Here is a 19,606-nt window from a genome sequence, read left to right as displayed (position 1 = left end):
GGTAATGTATTAATAATAATAATAAAATAATAATAAGCCTCCAAAGGAGTCCAGAGCCTTTAACTTACAATTTAACTCCCAATGTGTTTCCATTTTAGGCTCTGAACTTTTGGACATAATCACAATAACATGACTACTGATGTTAACGCAGCTATCCTGTGTTGGACTTGAGCTCTCCTAAAATGGCCAAAATATACAAACCTGATGATTTGGCAATCACAGCAGTTTATTCCATTATCATTAGCTGCTGGGCGCATGCACACCCTCAGTAAAAACAGATAACATTCTGTGTTTTATGTTTCATAAAAACGCCTCTGATACCATATAGTTTTATGTGTAGCACAATACAACCTCCACCTTTGCCAGTAGTTTTTCTGTACGCACATTTCCTCCAAGAAAAACAATAGTTATATAATGTATTTCAAAATCTATTACAAAAGGAACTTGGACAAACATGATCTTAGCCATCAGAGGGTGTCACTGACGTAATGGATAAAGTGAATAAGGAGCCCCCGAGGAGATGCACCGTGAACTGGATAGGACTTGGCAGTAGTATATAAACTGTAAAGGGGTGGATATCTGATAAATCTGACGGATCGCAGGGCCGGAGTGTTTCCTCTTCTACTAGTTTCTCACAACACTGTTTACATTCCACTTCCCCTCTCCGTGCTGCAGCCAGCTCTTGTTTTCTCAGGCTTCGGAGAAACTGCGTAGGGTATTGTCATGCTATTAATATAGATTTGCATCATGAATGCATAAATGGCAAGCTGTGGAAAACAAGGCCGGAGCCTTCTGGGACCCAGTGATGTCAAACCACCCAACTGTCGCTCCGTCAATATGTTGAAGTATAATTCTAGTGGTGCCAGTGGTAGAGAGATAACGTGAAAGAGGAAATGTAAAAATGCTATTATTATATTACTGAAGAATAGAGGATTGTGCAACACAGTGAGGATAGCCTTGAGACTCTGGATAAATAAAACAATTTAAAGGGGGATTTTTTGTCCATTTTTATATACTTTAATTGGAAAAAGAGAGGTTGGAAAAAGTGTCCCCTACTCTTGTCGTGATTCTTGCCCTGTGTTAACATGTGTGAAAACTAGACTAGTTTGCATTGCACATCTTAGGGCTCATACACACGAATGTGTGCCGTCCGTGCCCATATTGCGGCCCGCTAACAGGAGAGTGCTTCCGTGGGGTTTCTCTCCGTGCCTACACACCACAAAAAATAGAACATGCTCTATTTTTTGGTGATGCAGACGGATCACGGACCCATTCAAGCTGAATGGGTCTGAATCTGTCTGTGGCAGCCGCACAGATGTTGCCCGAGCATTAGGGACCACAAATTGCGGTCCCCAATGCACGGAATGGCTGGGAAATTGCTGTGTGGATTAGCCCTTAATCTGACATTTTATCTGACAATACAATACAGCTATTTGCCCTTTCAAAAGAACAGAAACAAGAGACATTAACTGTCCACCCGCCTAGAAACATGACTTGTCCAAGGTGCCAGGAAGGAAAAACTGATCTTTATAAAGGCTTGTGACTATGTCCAAGGGTATCCGGGTTTTAGATGGACAGAGTGAGTTATATATGAGGGAGGGGGTTTCAGTGATGCATCTTTGATGTCAATTATTAAGTAAAGGCAGATGAGCCCCAAAACCTTCCAATGCAAAATAACGTACTGCAATTGTTGAATACAATGATGATAGCAAAGCTAATAATACTTCAAAGGTGGTTAGACTCTGAAATACCCATAGGACAGGAGGTGGTAGGACAAGTGAAGAGTTTAATGCATATTGAAAGAACTGAGAAGTAAAAGTTAAAAAAAATTCTTACAAAATGGAAAAGGTTCGGAGACTTTTTGAAGAAATGTACTAATCATTTTTTTGGTGGTTTCATCCACACAAAGGAGGCAGCCCCTGTGAACAATGAGATCGTGAACATGCACAATGCTGATAGTATGCTTTCTGCCAAATGCTTGAAACCGTTAAACACTTCCATCAGCAGCCAACAAATACTACAGTGACTGAGAATAGGTGGATATCGGAATACCACAGAAGAAGGTACAAAAGATGAGAAGCACAAAGTCACCAGATCTATGTTCTACACAGTTGTTCAGATCAGACCTTGGAGATATGATTCAGGACAGTTTTTTTAGCAAGAGCTGGGAAATAAGTCCTTTTTGATGTGTCAACTATATTTGATCAAGCTGCTGCTTTTCTTCTATATTAGGCCGAGGTATACCGTCAAGAAAGATTCCACAATTAGAGGGTGTCCCACTATGCCTGCATTACTACAGAACAGTGCACTTAATTGGGGCCATCATCAAAACTTCTTGGGCCTCTAACAGCCAAAGTTTCAGGGCCCCTTGACCTTCCCCTTTAGATAACCCAGTCTCTGTGATATACAAATGGCTGAAGGTGTTTTCCACAAATTTAGACCACATAGAACAAAAAAAAGCCTTATCACCGAAGTGTCATTGATCCCAAAAACATGGAGTTCTATTTCCCATGGTGCAGTGGCCACTTCTGAAGGGTCACTCGCTATTAAAATTTCCATAATCAAACTCAGCCTTTTCTGTATCCCTCACAGAATTAATGATACTTCCACAAGAGATGTAAAATACAGCAGAAAGGTTGCCTGCAGATTATGTAGTGGGTCCACGGCAAAAACTGTGGCAAAAGGCACATGAATTGTGTTTTTTGCCATGGAAATGACTGTGGATTTATTTCCCTCTGTTCATTGCAAAGGGTGAAATCCACAGTGGGATACAGTATTCAGCGTAAACTGACATTCTGCAGATTTCAAATCCGCTCCTGAAAATCAGTTTATGCTACAGACTTTTTTATGTAGCATGTGGATGACATTTCTTAAAATCCCATCCACTTTGCTGGTACTGTACAATGCTGTGGCTTTTTCTGCACTAAACTGCACTGTGTATCTGCCTGGTGTGAACCCACGGTGAATCCAGTTATTATTAGTGGAATTGGCTTTGTGTTAAAACCTAAAATTCAAGTATTAGGCCTCTTGCACATGAACGTTGAATGGGTCTGCAATCACAGAGATGCGAAACGGAAGCACGGATCGGAACCCCACAGAAGCACTACGGAGTGCTTCCGTGGTGTTTCTGTCCGTGCCTCCGCATCGCAAAAAAAACGCGGTCTCCAATGCACGGAACGGATGCACAACGCTCATGTACAAGAGGCCTTAAGGTGTTAAAGCCTAAAATTTAAATATGAAGTAATCCACGGCACTCCTGGAATGATTTGTTCAGTGCTTTTTTTTTAACCTCTTTATGACCAAGCCAGTTTTCACCATGAGGACAAAAAATTTTGGGAAAAATTCGAACTTTTTGACATTTAAATGTCTCTGCTTTTAAAGGAGATTGTGATACCTCATAAAATAGCTATTACATTACATTTTCCAGATGTCTACTTCATTTTGGCATCATTTTGCACGTCATTTTATTTTTTTAGGACGTTAGAAGGCTTAGAATTTTAAAAGCAATTCTTAAAATTTTTAGGGTAATTTCCAAAATCCACTTTAAGGACTTTTTTAGTTATGAAGTCACTTTGTGGGGCTTACATAGTAGAAACCACCCATAAATTACTCCATTGTAGAAACTACACCCTTTAAGTTATTCAAAACAGATTTTACAAACTTTGTTAACCCTTTGTTAATTTCAAAATTTCACTTTTTTTTGCAGATTTTCCATTTTAATCTATTTTTCCCTGTAACATAGCAAGGGTTAACAGCCAAAGAAAACTCAATATTCATTACCCTGATTCTGCAGTTTACAGAATCACCCCACATATGGTGGTAAACTGCTGTATGGGCACACAGCAGGGCGCAGAGGGAAAGGAACGCCATAAGGATTTTAAAGGACAGATGTGCCATGTCACATTTGAAGACCCCCTTATGCACCCCTAGAGAAGAAACTTCCATAAAGTGACCCCATTATGTAAACTACGGGATGAGGTGACAGTTTTATTAGTACTATTTTGGGGTACATATGATTTTTTATTGCTCTATATTACGCTTTTTGTCAGGCAAGGTAACCAAAAAATGGCTTTTGTGGAACAGTTTATATTTTTAGTTTTTTACGGAGTGCTCCTGACAGGATAGATCATGTGTTGCTTTTATAGAGCAGGTTGATACAGATGCAAAAATATCAAATATGTGTATTTTTTGTTGTTGTTTCAGTCTTAGGCTACTTTCACACCTGCGTTCAGGTGTCCGCTCGTGAGCTCCGTTTGAAGGGGCTCACGAGCGGTCCTGAACGCAGCCGTCCAGCCCTGTTGCATTCTCAATAGAGGCGGATCCACTGAGAATGCATCCGCCTGCCAGCGCTCAGCCTCCGCTCCGCTCAGTGAGCGGACACCTGAACGCTGCTTGCAGCGTTCGGGTGTTCGCCTGGCCGTGCGGAGGCGAGCGGATCCGTCCAGACTTATAATGGAAGTCAATGGGGACGGATCCGCTTGAAGATGACACCATATGGCTCAATCTTCAAGCGGATCTGTCCCCCATTGACTTTCAATGTAAAGTCTGGACGGATCCGCTCAGGCTACTTTCAGACTTAGAAAATTTTCTAAGTTATAATGCAGACGGATCCGTTCTGAACGGATGCGAACGTCTGCATTATAGGAGCGGATCCGTCTGATGAGACATCAGACGGATCCGCTCCGAACGCTAGTGTGAAAGTAGCCTTAGATAGTAAAGCATTTTTGAAAACAAAAATAATGTTTTTGTGTCTTCATTTTCTGAAAGCTACACTTCTTTTATTTTATAAAGCCACATATAGCATCCAAACATTTCAGTCAAACAGTGCATATCCAGACACACAATACATGCCGATGGCCACAGATTCTGTTGACAAAGGTCACTGTGTAACCGAAACGTTTGGATGCTATATGTGGCTTTATATAATATGATAATAACTCTGTATATGAATTGATGTATGATCTTTAGAGATGAGCAAATTTTCGCTTATGAAATTCGCTCACACTTTGTTGGTAGAAGGTGAATTGCGTTATGGATTCTGTTACCACGGACCATAACGCAATTCTATGACGGAATGCATAACGGAATGCCTTAAGAGGCATTTTGTTATTCATTCCGTCATTATAGAAGTCTATGGGCTGCATAACTGATCCGTCCCGTTTCTGTTATGCAGGGGAGTCCTCTATGAGGGACTGTTGGGAGTTACCCATACAAATTAGATTATTGGCCAAACCCATTGCTCTTGGCAGGTTCGGCCAACAAAACACTAATGTGTATGAGGACTTTAATTGTGATGATCATAGTAAATTGTTCAAAGAGGGGCCTAGGGGGAGTTATCTCTGAGCAGGGGCTGAGAGGACACTTGGACTAGAGGATAGAATGCATATAAGGTGATAAATGTGTCTAAGCTGAGGGGGGGGGGGGGGGGGTAAACAGTAGTTTTGGTGGCACTGGAAATAACATAGAAGGTTGCAAGTTCTCTTTAAAACCCCCAAAGTAACAGTGGCATTAAGGCCTCTTTCACACAGGGGCGTGTGCGCCCCGTTGCCGTATTGCGGATCGCATTTGCGGATCCGCAATACATGGGTGTCGTTCCGTGGGCATTCCGCATCACGGATGCGGACCCATTCACTTGAATGGGTCCGCAAATCCGGAGATGCGGAATGGTGCGGAACGGAAGCACGGAACGTAACACTACGGAGTGCTTCCGTGGGGTTTCGTTCCGTACTTCCGTTCCGCAAAAAGATAGAACATGGGTCCGCAAGTGAATGGGTCCGCAATCCGCTGCGGCTGCCCCACGGACTGTGCTCGTGCATTGCAGCCCGCATTTTGCGGGCCGCAGCACAACCACAGGGCGCACACGCGCGTGTGAAAGAGGCCTATAGCTGTATGTCCTGAATGCATACACAGATAATTCTATTGACACAGCCTGCTGTGCACATAATGGAAGTGTGATTTACGGTATATTCTCTGTGTCTCTTGAACAGTAAGGATCACGTTGTACACAAATATGTTGTGGAAGATTGTATTAAGTGTTTCCTGCCTGTGGCAAAACACACCTGAAATACCTGGCCCTCTAACTGATCTTGGACTATACCTGCTGCACGCTCTGCTGCAGGATTTGGACCAGTGACTGTATAAACATTAGCTTTGTTCCACCACATAAGAAGAAACACCAGAACCCTGTTTGCTTATTATGGGATGTAACAGGCTGCAGTGCTTTTACTCTAAAATCATAGCTCACATATCATCCTGGGAATTCCCGAGATAGACGTAGCCTGCCGTGAAGAGGAGTAATGTGAAAGAAGGGAGATCTGCTGACAGTTCCTATGAGAAGTGCAGAACTTGGCAGACACATGAAGGACAAAAAGTTTGACAATGACTTTTCATGTCATGTGAACTAAAAATTGCAAGGTGAAATGGAATGTGTCATCCGAAAATGACCTCTTGTTTTTCATAAAATTTTATGTAATTTTTGGAGATTTTTTTATTTTTATTTTCCACGTTCCTATCTATATAAAAAAAGAATAATCCTAAAATCCTGCTGTTTTCACACTGGCCTGTTCTTTGAGAACAACCACATGGGCCATAGACACAACAGACAGGAGGGGACCCCATTGACTTCTATGGGAGAGTGTTCCAGGCATGTGACCTGTGCAGAGGTCAGGGGGAGTAGACAAGCTGCCATATCATCTATTGTAAACGGTGGATCCCGTGTGTTACTTGTCATTGTAATTCTGCCTGTGGAGATAATGATAATAGCTACTGAAAAGTTACCTGTACAGAACAGAAAGTCTTGACATATTATTAGGCCTGTGTGAAAACTGCACAATTTTAGGTACTTTTGTTTTAAATATAGAACAGCGATTTAAATAATAGGTCATTTTTTTGATGACACAATCCCCTTAGGCCTCATGCCCAGGACCGTATCCATTTTTCGGCCTGCTCGTTCATCAGGTGATCCTGTCGTTCCTCCTAAATTACCGTGCTGTCTGAACAGCGATCTGCTGCCCAGAAAAAATTCAACTGTATGAGGAGGAGCAATCCTTCATCCTCATACTGTGAAGGAGATGGCTACATGTAAATGCAGTCTCCTCCACTGAACAGGAATGCATCCTTCCCAACAATCAGCTTCCCATTGCTCTGTCTAAAGGCACCTTTAGGAGCTTTTATGTATACAGTTTTATGTACCTGGAAAAAAGTTAAACTGGTAGCCCAATTATATCAAGTAACAGCTTATCTACGCCATCAATTGCTAAAATCAATTGGGTACAGACCAGAGACCAGCACTGATTGCTTAAACAAACAGGTCACCGGGGTGCTGTGCAGTTACATCAACTCAGCCCCATTCAGTTGACGGGAGTAATGCTGCAGAAAATTGCTAAAATGGCTTTGTGATGGGTTAGGTTAGCTGGATCCATTCAGCAAGTGATGCATCTACCATTTCTGGGATATGCTTCCTCTTGCCATGGCTGGAACACCAGCTTAATCTCTTTCTGTGACGATAGTAATAAACTCTATTTGAAATCATTTGCAAATATCCCCAATTTTGTAGGGTTTAGCTAGCTTTTTTTTAGCACATACATACATACATACATACATAAAAAGGTCCAGATTTACTAATCCTGTAGATGTCTGAAGCTTAGGTAGGTTGTCTAGACCTGCACTGGATTTATCACCGGGGCTCACGCTGGATGATAAATGTGGTGCAGGGACAGACATTTTTCTCTGACTCCATACTAACTATTGGCTGGCTTACTTTAAAGGGAACCTGTCACCAGTTTTATGGTGTCCTAACTAAGGGCAACATAAATAAGTGACTGATTCTCTTAGCAAAATGCTGGCTCACTTTCTTTAATTGACCCAGTCAATCTGCCAACATCTTGTATTGAAAAGCTCCAGCTGATAATGATGAGTCCTGAATATTCATGAGCTCCTGACTCTCCCCGCCTACCGGCTGCAGATTGACAGTTATTTTCCATATGAATCAGCAGCAGGTGGGCAGGGGAGTGGCTATAGCTCTGAATTAAAAATACGCTGGACTCAATGACATCACGCTGGACTCAAATCAGCTCATTAGCATGCGGCATGTGGCATCTTTGTGTGTATATTATGAAATAACCATCTGTCACACCAGTAAGTGAATACATCTAAGCTACTTTTTAGTAGTTAATAATTGTATATAATTAGTTAGATTATAATCAAATATCCACATGACAGGTTCCCTTTAAGATTGTTACCCCAGAATTGTTCAAAAATTTTGAAGCAAAATGGCGCATTTTAAGCCTTCCCCCTTTCACGTGAAGCACCTTAGATGTGCCAAATGGCAGCTTTTTTTTTGGACAGATTTCTGGCACAGTGAATCTGGGTCAATGTGTATCTGAAAGGCTCTATGCCTGTATATAGGAACATGGAAATTAGGGCTCGCTCACATGACCGTTGGTGTCCCATTCCCGTATTGCGGACCGCATTTGCGGATCCGCAATACACGGGCACCGTTCTATTGTCATTCCGCATCACGGATGCTGACCTATTCATTTCAATGGGTCCGCAAATCCGGAGATGCGGAACTGTGCAGAACGGAAGCACGGAACACTACGGAAGCACTACGGAGTGATTTCTGGCGTTCCGTTCCGTGCCTCCGCCCCGCAAAAAGATAGAGCATGTTCTATCTTTTTGCGGAACGGAGGGATCTCGGACCCATTCAAGTGAATGGGTCTGCGATCCCATTGCGCCTGCCCCACGGAAGGTGCCCTTACTTTGCTTTTCCTTGGTAGTGTCTGGTTGGGCCATCTATGATAAAACTAGGTCAGTTTGTTTCGTGCATCCATAGGAAGTATCTAAACCTAGAATAGCATGCAGGAAAAACTTAATCTTCAAGGAGCAATTGTTGAAAAAAAAAAAAGAAGCTTGGCAAAGAAAAAAAACATTAAAATCGACTATGCGTCATCCAGCACCTGATACCTACCGTTATTAAAGACACTATTTCCAGATTAAAAAAAAAAAAGTTACATGGCTCAGCTGCCATAAATGAATATGCCATGAATAATAATGCGTAACCTACTAGAAATCCAAATGCCAGATGAATCCTGTAATTTCTCAACTTGGTCAAATCATGTGGACGTCAAGTAGTTTACAACCCTTACAACATGCTCCATACCATAACGCACAGAACACATCTGGCATGGCCTAATCCCATATTTACCATTTTCAACCTACATGTAGATGGTGGTCATAACCACTCGTTTAGGCCTGTGTTAAGAGAAGAGTTAATTTTCATGTACAAATGTGAAACTCCTGCTGATTTCAATATCTGAGCTCTACCATAACAATAAATGATGGTGGACTTACCTGTGTCCCTAGACAAGCCACCATCATATGAGTTAGGAGTTTAGCTGCAAACATGGAAGACCTTGTACAGAATAGCTGGGAAAGGATGGCCAAGGTAAAGCCTGCAGATAAAAAGAAGAAACATTGGTGCCCACAGAACGGTATTGGTAACAGGGCTGAATTTCATCTTGACCCTAACAGATCATAAATCTCTTATTGTAAACTGTATAGCAGGAATGCTGGTCTAATGGCTGATAATGATCAATGGTCTTCATAACTTGAAAAGTCACATAAATCTTAAAGTGGTTGTCTGTGTTATTCATTCATTTATTTTCTTAAAGACAGAGAATCTATGAGAATAATAAAATACATGTTATACTTAGCATCTCAAAACTCCTCTGTTCCAGAGCTTAGGCCTTTTTCACACTTGCGTTGTTGGGATCCGGCATGCACTTCCGTTCCCGGAGGTGCCCGCCGGATCCGGAAAAACGCAAGTGTACTGAAAGCATTTGAAGACGGAACCGTCTTCCAAATGCGTTCAGTGTTACTATGGCACCCAGGACGCTATTAAAGTCCTGGTTGCCATAGTAGGAGCGGGGAGCGGGGGAGCGGTATACTTACAGTCCGTGCGGCTCCCGGGGCGCTCCAGAATGACGTCAGAGCGCCCCATGCGTATGGATGACGTGATCCATGCGATCACGTGATCCATGCGCTTGGGGCGCCCTGACGTCACTCTGGAGCGCCCGGGGAGCCTCACGGACGGTAAGTATGCTGCTCCCCGCTCCCCACTACACTTTACCATGGCTGTCAGGACTTTAGCGTCCCGGCAGCCATGGTAACCACTCTGAAAAAGCTAAATGTCGGCTCCGGCAATGCGCCGAAACGACGTTTAGCTTAAGGCCGGATCCGGATCAATGCCTTCCAATGGGCATTAATTCCGGATCCGGCCTTGCGGCAAGTGTTCCGGATTTTTGGCCGGAGCAAAAAGCGCAGCATGCTGCGGTATTTTCTCCAGCCAACAAACGTTCCGTTCCGGAACTGAAGACATCCTGATGCATCCTGAACGGATTTCTCTCCATTCAGAATGCATTAGGATAATCCTGATCAGGATTCTTCCGGCATAGAGCCCCGACGACGGAACTCTATGCCGGAAGACAATAACGCAAGTGTGAAAGAGCCCTTAGTTTTCCTGAGTGCAGGGGTGACTTGCCCATAAGTCGCACGTGACCACTGCAGCCAATCACTGGCCTCAGCGGTCTTGTGCACTATACCGCTGAGGCCGGTGTTCAGCTGCAGCGATATATTGACACGTCATCACTGCAGCCACAGCATGATGTCATGACTGCAGCAGCGTGGAGCAGAGGAGTAGATCATTATTATTTTAACAGTGTCCCTGCCAGACCCTCTCTTAAAGGGGTTATCCGGTTGGTACAAGTTATCCCTTATCCACAGGATAGGGGATAACTTTTAGATTGGCGGGGGTCCTCCCACTGGGACCCCACGGATTCTGAGAACGAGGGTCCCATACCCCCTGAAGGCTACTTGCAGCTCCCCTAAAATGACTAGAGAGGCTAGTCGTACATGCGCACAGCTGCTCCATTCATTTCTATGGGAGTTACAGAGATAGCAGAGCACTGTACTCAGCTATCTTCAGAACTCCCATAGAAATTAATGGATCAGCCCTGCGCATGTACGACTGGCCGCTCCGTTCATTTCAGGGCAGCTGCAAGGGGTAAGAGACCCTCGTGATCGGTGGGGGCCCGGTGGATGGTGGATAACTTGTACCAACCGGAATACCCCTTTAAGGCTGGTTTCACACAGGCGTTGTGGGAAAAGGTGCGGGTGCGTTGCGGGAACATGCACGATTTTTCCGCGCGAGTGCAAAACATTGTAAGTTCGGGCTTCACAGAAGTTCGGGCTTGGGATCAGTGTTCTGTAGAGTGTATTATTTCCCCTTATAACATGGTTATAAGGGAAAACAATAGCATTCTGAATACAGAATGCATAGTAAAATAGGGCTGGAGGGGTTAAAAAAAAGAAAAAAATTTTTTAACTCACCTTAATCCACTTGTTCGCGCAGCCGCCATCTCTTCTGTCTTTAACTGTGAGCAATAGGACCTTTGATGACGTCACTACGCTCAGCACATGATCCATCACAATGGTGATGGATCATGTGATGAGCGTAGTGACGTCATCAAAGGTCCTATTGCTCACAGTTAAAGACAGAAGAGATGCCGGCTGCGCGAACAAGTGAATTAAGGTGAGTTAAATTATTTTTTATTTATTTTTTAACCCTTCCAGCCCTATTTTACTATGCATTCTGTATTCAGAATGCTATTATTTTCCCTTATAACCATGTTATAAGGGGAAATAATAATGATCGGGTCCCCATCCCGATCGTCACCTAGCAACCGTGTGTGAAAATCGCACCGCATCCGCACTTGCTTGCGGATGCTTGCGATTTTCACGCAACCCCATTCACTTCTATGGGGCCTGCGTTGCGTGAAAAACGCAGAATATAGAACATGCTGCGATTTTCACACAACGCACAAGTGATGCGTGAAAATCACTGCTCGTGTGCACAGCCCCATAGAAATGAATGGGTCATGATTCAGTGCGGGTGCAATGCGTTCAACTCACGCATCGCATCCGCGCGGAATACTCGCCCGTGTGAAAGGGGCCTAAGGGTAGCCACAGTTGATTTAAAAGGGTTGTTTAGTTTCAAGTGAAAATGATGCAAAAGCAGCCAATACAGTGACTCGTTGCAGCATGGAGACCTGATGTCACCGCTGCAGCCAGGTAAACAAAGCCTGGCCAGAAAAACAGGAGCTTTTTTTAATTAACTGCACTAACCACCATTGCGGCATTCACGTGAAACTGGATAGCCCCTTTAATACTAGTATAATTACTTAAAGAGGTTATCACCAGCGCTCCAATGGGCACTGCAGTCTCCTCACAGCTTATCATGCACATCAGCATACATTCTATAGTAGCTGTGTGTGGAATTGCAGCTCAGACCCATTCATTTGAATGGGATTTAGCTGCACATAGGTCATGTGACCGATGTACAATGACATCACTGTCCTAGGAAGAGGCCTGAGCATTCTTGGAGCATCACAGCCGCTTCAAACAGCTGATAGGCGGGAGTGTCGGGGCTCAGACCTCCACAAATCTGATATTGATTACCTACCCTGAGGATAGCCCATCAATATCACGTTTTCCTTCCAGGCTGCTTCAGACTAGACTAAACAGTCAGGGGGCGGACCTACTCTATAGTATCTCCGACCAACCTAACCCAATTTGCCAAGTTGTTAACCATATGTTGTCCATACAATGCCATTAAGAAACATTGCATTAAGTCTGTCAATAGAAAATAACCCTTTGTTCTTCCGGGGTACTGCAACAGCGCCTAGACTCTCTAGCAGGCTCTGGTTGCAGGGGGAGTGCAACTGCAGCTAATTTCCATTTCACAAATCTGAATACAGGATTATAGAAATTTTTACATATCGGCCTGAACAAGATGACAGTGCTTTGCTCATTTGTTGAGTGATCTGTGGCACATTTAGACAGAACAATTATGGGGAACAAGTGTTCTTAAGAAAGTTCATCCCAGAAAATTTCCCCAATTCTCCCCTGATGTAAAAGGGCCTTTTGGAGGAAATTTATGTCAGTTTTCAGGTATACAGCAGTTACACATATTTGTAACTTTTTGGTATTTTACATGGCTTAAAGGGAACCTGTCACAGTTTTATGGTGTCCTAACTAAGGGCAACATAAATAATCTGCCAACATCTTGTATTGAAAAGCTCCAGCTGATAATGATGAGTCATGAATATTCATGAGCTACTGACTCTCCCCGCCTACCTGCTGCTGATTGACAGTTATTTTCCATATGAATCAGCAGCAGGTGTGCAGGGGAGTGGCTATAGTTATGAATTAAAAATACGCTGGACTCACTGACATCACGCTGGACTCAAATCAGCTCATTAGCATGCGGCATGTGGCATCTTTGTGTGTATATTATGAGGTAACCATCTGTCACACCAGTAAGTGAATACATCTAAGGCACTTTTTATTAGTTAATGATAGTATATAATTAGTTAGCTTATAATCAATATAATCAAATATCCACATGACAGGTTCCCTTTAAGGCACTTTTAAACAAGTGGACTGGCTTAGCTGGAGTGACTCCTTGGCCTATCACTTGCATCATTTTTTGCACCAGAAAACAGATGTAAATTACTGCTAAAATCTACTGCATTTCTTAAGAGGTCTGTGCAACTTACTACACCAGATTTTATGCTAACACTGTCTTATGAAATGCCAGTCTTAGTAAATCTGCCCCTATGTCCTTGCCACTTAAGCAGCCAGGACATAAAATAAATAAAAAAATATAAAAAACACAGTGGGGGGAATTTATTAACACAAGTGTTTCATGCCCTCTTAAAGGGAACCTGTCACCACCATATCAGCCCCCCCCCCCAATTACCAAAAGTATGGGCTTGTTCATATTACCGTTATATATTCTGTTACGCTTGCCCATATACTTCTATTGTGACGATCAAAACAGAATGCCTCAAAAGGTTTCCATTTTGATTTCCATCTTATGGATTCCGTTATTTTCTTTTATAACCATGTTATAATGGAAAGCAATAACGGAATACATAACGGTGATGTGAACAAGCCCTAACTTTCTTGCTTAAGTCTCCATTCATGTTAATTGTAAATTTTTCAGTTTTTTCATTTTGTAAAAAATTTTTTTTAGATACACCAAGCCCATACACAAGCAGATTGTGCCTTTGGAGTGTGAGGCGGGGCTCAAGGGTTGTATGTGATATACTTCAGAGCCTGTGCAAGTGCTCTTAGTGATTCTTCTCTGCGCCTGCGAAGTGTGCCCAGCTGTAGACTAGTGATGATCGAGCATGCTCGGCCGAACACCAGTTCGGCTCGAGCATTTCAATGCTCGGCACATGGCGGTATTCGAATACCGCATGTGCTCGAGCGCAATGCTCGAGTCTCCTCTCCGCACGTCTCTTGGCTGGTATGCAGCCAATAAACGTGCAAGTAAGCACTGCCCTCACTGTAATGCCGTAGCCATGTTGGTTACTGGCATTACAGTGATTGGCTGGCCGGAACACGTCATCGGGTGCTATATAGCACCCGATGACGTGTGTTCGACTCAGTCTTAGTCAGGGAGAGCTGTGTTGAGGAAGGGACAGACAGTGTAGGGAGTGATATAGGAATATTCTTATTAGAAAAACTTTTCAGAGACCCAAAAGTTCTTATAAAAATATATTTTTAGCTCAAACTGCGCTAAATAGCTAAAACTCTACAGACCCAAAAGTCCTTTTAAGGACTATTGTGTGTGGCAGAAATATCTATTTTTAGCGCATCCTACGCTAAATAGCGTACAATAGTTAGGCCGCTGCAGACAGCGACATTAGCTGCGCCACATCTCCAGTGTAAAGTGTGCGCATCCAAAAAATATCTGACATCCAGTGTACTTTTTCCATAGACGGTGTCCGCTGCGGACAGTGACATTAGCTGTGCCACATCTCCTGTGTAAAGTGTGTGCATCCAAAAAATATCTGTAATTTTTTATTAGCCGCTGGTGACAGCATTGACATTATCTGCGGTATATCTCCTGTGTGAAGTTTAAAAACCCCAAATACCTTTTTAAACTTGTTTGCGCATACACTTCCAAATCCTACGCTACTGTATGTGTGACATACTTTCAAGCATATATAACATTTAATATGAAGAAGGCGAGCAGTAAGGGACGGGGAAGTGGTCGTGATGCTGATGGTGCACGCAGAGGCCGTGGAAATTGTGCCAGCTGCTAGAGCACAAGAAAAACAATCATCCACGATACCTAGCTTCATGTCCCAGTTTGCAGGGTGGCGCAGAGGACACCACTTTTGAAGTCAGACCAGTGCGACCAGGTGGTCGGTTGGATTGCAGCAGATAATGCTTCCAGTCGTTTAAGCACCATCCTGTCTTCCACCAAGTCTAGTCTTAGTAGCCACGGGTCTGATCAACACAATCCTCACCCTGATCCTCCTTCCTCCCACCATGGAAAGTCTGGGCAAACAAGTGATCCCACACTCGGATATTCCCAGGAGCTCTGTTTAGCACCATTCCTTGATTTGGCCCTCTCGCCAAGCACGCTTGAAGAGGGACAGATTCCCAAACTCTTGAGCATCCACAGTCACAAAAAGATGACGGTGGGGAACGGCAATTACTGTATAATGAGGTGGATGATGATGAGACACAGTTGCTAATAAGTTAACGGCAATTACTGTCTCGAGAGGTTGATGAAGAGGATGAGACACAGTTGTCAATCCCTGAGGTTGTGGTTAGGTCAACAAGTCAGGAGGATGAGCAGAGTGAGGAAGTGGAAGAGGAGGTGGTGGATGATGAAGTCACTGACCCAACCTGGGAAGGTGGAAAGCTGAGCGAGGACAGCAGTACAGAGGTGGAGGGATCTGCAGCATTGCAACAGGCTGGAAGAGGCAGTGGGGTGCCAAAAGGGAGAAGGCGGACAACACCAAACAGGCCCGCAACTGTTCCACGGAGCACCTCCTTGCGGAAATCTCTCTTGCCAACGGGTAGGTGTTCCGCAGTATGGCGCTTTTTTGAGGAAAGTGTGGATGACAAAAGAATAGTAGTTTTTAACCTGTGCTGCCCTTAAATGAGCCAGGGTGTAAACACTAGCAACCTCACCACCACCAGCATGATCCATCACATGGCATCCAAGAACCGTAATTGGGAAGAATGCCTGGGTCCACAATCTGTGTCTGCAGGTCACACCACTGCATCCTCTTCCCCTGTGTTACATGCTGGCCAATCCCCTGTGTTACATGCTGGCCAATCCCCTGTCGAAAGCGCAGGCCCGAGTGCCTCCCGCCCTGCACCTGGACCTTCGCAAGCACCATCAGCGACCACATCCACTTCCGCGTCCCAGCGCAGCGTCCAAATATCCTTACCCTAGGCATTTGAATGCAAGCGCAAATACCCAGCCACCCACCCACAGGCCGTAGCACTAAATGTGCAGCTTTCCAAATTACTGGCCCAGGAAATGTTGCCATTTAGGCTTGTGGACACTTAGGCCTTCCGCAGCCTGATGTCGGCGGCCGTCCTGCGTTACGCAGTCCCTAGCCACTATTTTTCAAGGTGTGCCGTGCCCGTCTTACACCAACATGTGTCCCGTAACAAGGGGAACACACAGCAGTTTCAACAGAGGCAGGGCAACACTCTCCAAAGCCTGGGACAATTTCATGACACCCTGCCAGCACCCTCACCCTGATGCGCAGCCTACTGTCACAAGGAGGGAAACATTTTGGAAGATGGTGAAGGAGTACATAGCAGACCGTGTCAGCTTCCTCAATAATCCCTCAGTGTCTTACAAATACTGGGTGTCCAAGCTGGACATGTGGCACGAACTGGCACTCTACACCTTGGAGGTGCTGGCCTGCCCTGCCGCCAGCGTTTTGTCTGAGCGGGTATTTAGTGCTGCTGGTGGCATAATAACTGATAAGCGTATCCGCCTGTCAACTGAAAATGCTGACAGGTTGATTCTTCAAAAAATGAACAAGGCCTGGATTGACCATGACTTCTCGACTCAACCAGAGGAAAGCTGATGAACATAAAGGCACTTTAAATGTGTTGTTTATAATGTACTGAATACACTGTATTCCCATGCACCCCTTCCACCACAAACAAGGGTATATGGTTGAATCTTCCTTTCCTCCTCCTCTTCCATCACATCAACATGCTTATTCGTCGCATATAATGCCCTCACATACATACCCTCGCATATAATGTTTTACAGGGTCAGTTCACCTGCAAGCACTTGCATATAAGGCCAGATTTATCATTACACTTACATCTTACTCCACTTTTACATATGTCCAAAGTCACTTTTGGCTAAGTCAGATTTATTAATGGTCCTTTAATACTGTGATAAATGTGGTTTGACAGTAGCAGTTTATCCTTCAGTAAGCGGCTTTACAAAAGTCGCACGTCTTTATGAAAAAGTCGTATGTTCTATTAAAAAGTCGCATAAGATAAGCATGGTCCTCACTGGAGTGAAATTGCGCAATTTTTTGTGACTTTTTTAATTGTCGCAATAGTAAATCTGTCTAGAGATTAATTTACATAAGAAATCACGACCACTTTCAGAAAACTAGAGTGCATAGCGCAGAGCCAATAAAAAAGTCACCAATTTTTGCGCAGTTTTAATGATTGCATAAAAATTTGCAACTTTTTCACTCCATAATTTTGACTTGAGCTAATGATAAATCTGGCCCTAACGTTTTACAGGGTCAGCTCACCTGCAAGCCCTCACCTACAATCTTTTACAGGGTCAGCTCACCTGCAGGCCCTCGCATATAATTTTTTAGAGGGTCAGCTCACCAGCAGGCCCTCACCTACAATCTTTTACAGGGTCAGCTCACCTGCAGGCCCTCACCTGCAATTTATTACAGGGTCAGCTCACCAGCAGGCCCTTGCATATAATGTTTTACAGGGTCAGCTCACCTGCAGGCCCTCGCATATAATTTTTTAGAGGGTCAGCTCACTAGCAGGCCCTCACCTACAATCTTTTACAGGGTCAGCTCACCTGCAGTCCCTCATATATAATGTTTTACAGGGTCAGCTCACCTGCAGGCCCTCGTATATCATGTTTTACAGGGTCAGCTCACCTGCAGGCCCTCGCATATAATTTTTTAGAGGGTCAGCTCACTAGCAGGCCCTCACCTACAATCTTTTACAGGGTCAGCTCACCTGCAGTCCCTCATATATAATGTTTTACAGGGTCAGCTCACCTGCAGGCCCTCGCATATCATGTTTTACAGGGTCAGCTCACCTGCAGGCACTCGCATATATTTTTTTAGTGTCAGCTCACCAGCAGGCCCTCACCTACAATCTTATACAGGGTCAGCTCACCTGCAGGCCATCAATCATAATTTATCAAGGGTGTATGATGCCCTCCTTTATGTGTAATGAAGGGTGTATTGGAGTGCCAGTTTCTAGCAATTTTTGGCAGCCCTTTCACTTAGTGCATAGGCTTTATGAGTGTAGGAGTCCCACTACCCGAACAATTGTACCACAATGTGAATGAGGCCCTCCTTTATGTGATATACAGATTGTAACTTAGTGCCTCTTCCTTGTAATTTTTGGCAGCACTTGCACTTTATATACAAGTAAATATGCAGGAAAGAATGTTTCCTCTAAAATTGATTTTATCTTCGGTTTGGTGCGTATTATTGTCAGTCTGTAAAAGTGGCGTACTACTCTGACAACAGCGACCTGGGAGTCCAAGATGCATCCAGACATAATCCCCATGCTGTTCCCGAACCATTTCAGAGGTGTTTCCATCAATTTCTGACATTTTTCTATGAACCAGACACCCTCCCCTCTTCAGAGCAGAGGGTGTCTGGTTTAATGCTCGCGTTCTCCCATTGACTTCCATTGTGCTCGAGTGCTCGGTAGAGCACCCGAGCATCCCGAGGTGTTCGGCCCAAGCACCCAAGCACTTTGGTGCTCAATCAACACTACTGTAGACTCTTAGACTTCAGAGAAGCAAACATCTGGGAACCAAGAGTATACTGGAATGGGCGTGGAGAGAATCTTAAACGGCGCTTGCACAGGATCTCGGGCCCATCGTGTCTGACATCTGCTGGTTTATAGATGTTAAGCGGCAGTAAACACGCTGTCTAGTGGCACGGCAAGCCTGATGTGAGCTCTGCTACCGCTTTGATTTCAATGGCACAATTTGCAAAAACAAAAACATTTTTAGTGCAAACAACGTGTGACTTTTGTCTACCGGAAAGTTGCTGTACTGGCTTTGCTAAATTTCCCCCCATGTTTATAACACTGTACCCTTGGGTAAGCCTTGCTCAGAGGCAGGATAGGGACATCCAATATAAAGGTGTCCAGCTTCTTCTAAATCATTGCATATAATAAGTATAATGATAACTTAATTGCAGCAGGTTTACAATATAAACATATATCCACTAACCAGAAATGCATATAAATCCAGCACAAAAGAAGGCTTCATTGTAGGAGGAGAGCTTGTCAGTATGAGCATGCACAGCATAGGAGGACATGTGAGTACAAGCACATTCCACATACTGTGTCGTGTCGGCCACCACTCTGCACAGCTGTCCATTTGACAGCCACCTACAAAACAAAATGCACTGATTTATTAACTCTTTCACAGTAGTCGTGTGTAGTTCAAAGGAATGTGTCACCAGGAAATGGCCTATTGTTTAAT

General features: G+C 44.0%; 1 protein-coding gene across 1 annotated transcript in view; it reads right to left on the bottom strand.

Moving 5' to 3' along the window:
* ADGRV1 (adhesion G protein-coupled receptor V1) overlaps window positions 1-19,606 on the bottom strand; it is a 574,752-nt gene that overhangs the window by 190,598 nt on the left and 364,548 nt on the right. The window contains exons 83-84 of the mRNA XM_040419646.1: window positions 19,352-19,512; window positions 9,352-9,452 (exon numbers count right to left, since the gene is read on the bottom strand). Coding sequence (XP_040275580.1) covers window positions 9,352-9,452; window positions 19,352-19,512 — 262 coding nt within the window. The remainder of the gene's footprint in view (window positions 1-9,351; window positions 9,453-19,351; window positions 19,513-19,606) is intronic.

The sequence above is a fragment of the Bufo bufo genome, chromosome 2 (genome assembly GCF_905171765.1).
Source record: "Bufo bufo chromosome 2, aBufBuf1.1, whole genome shotgun sequence".
Taxonomy (NCBI): Eukaryota; Metazoa; Chordata; class Amphibia; order Anura; family Bufonidae; genus Bufo; species Bufo bufo.
The sequence above is the reverse complement of the archived record's forward strand: the minus strand, read 5'-3'. Positions and strand labels throughout refer to the sequence as shown.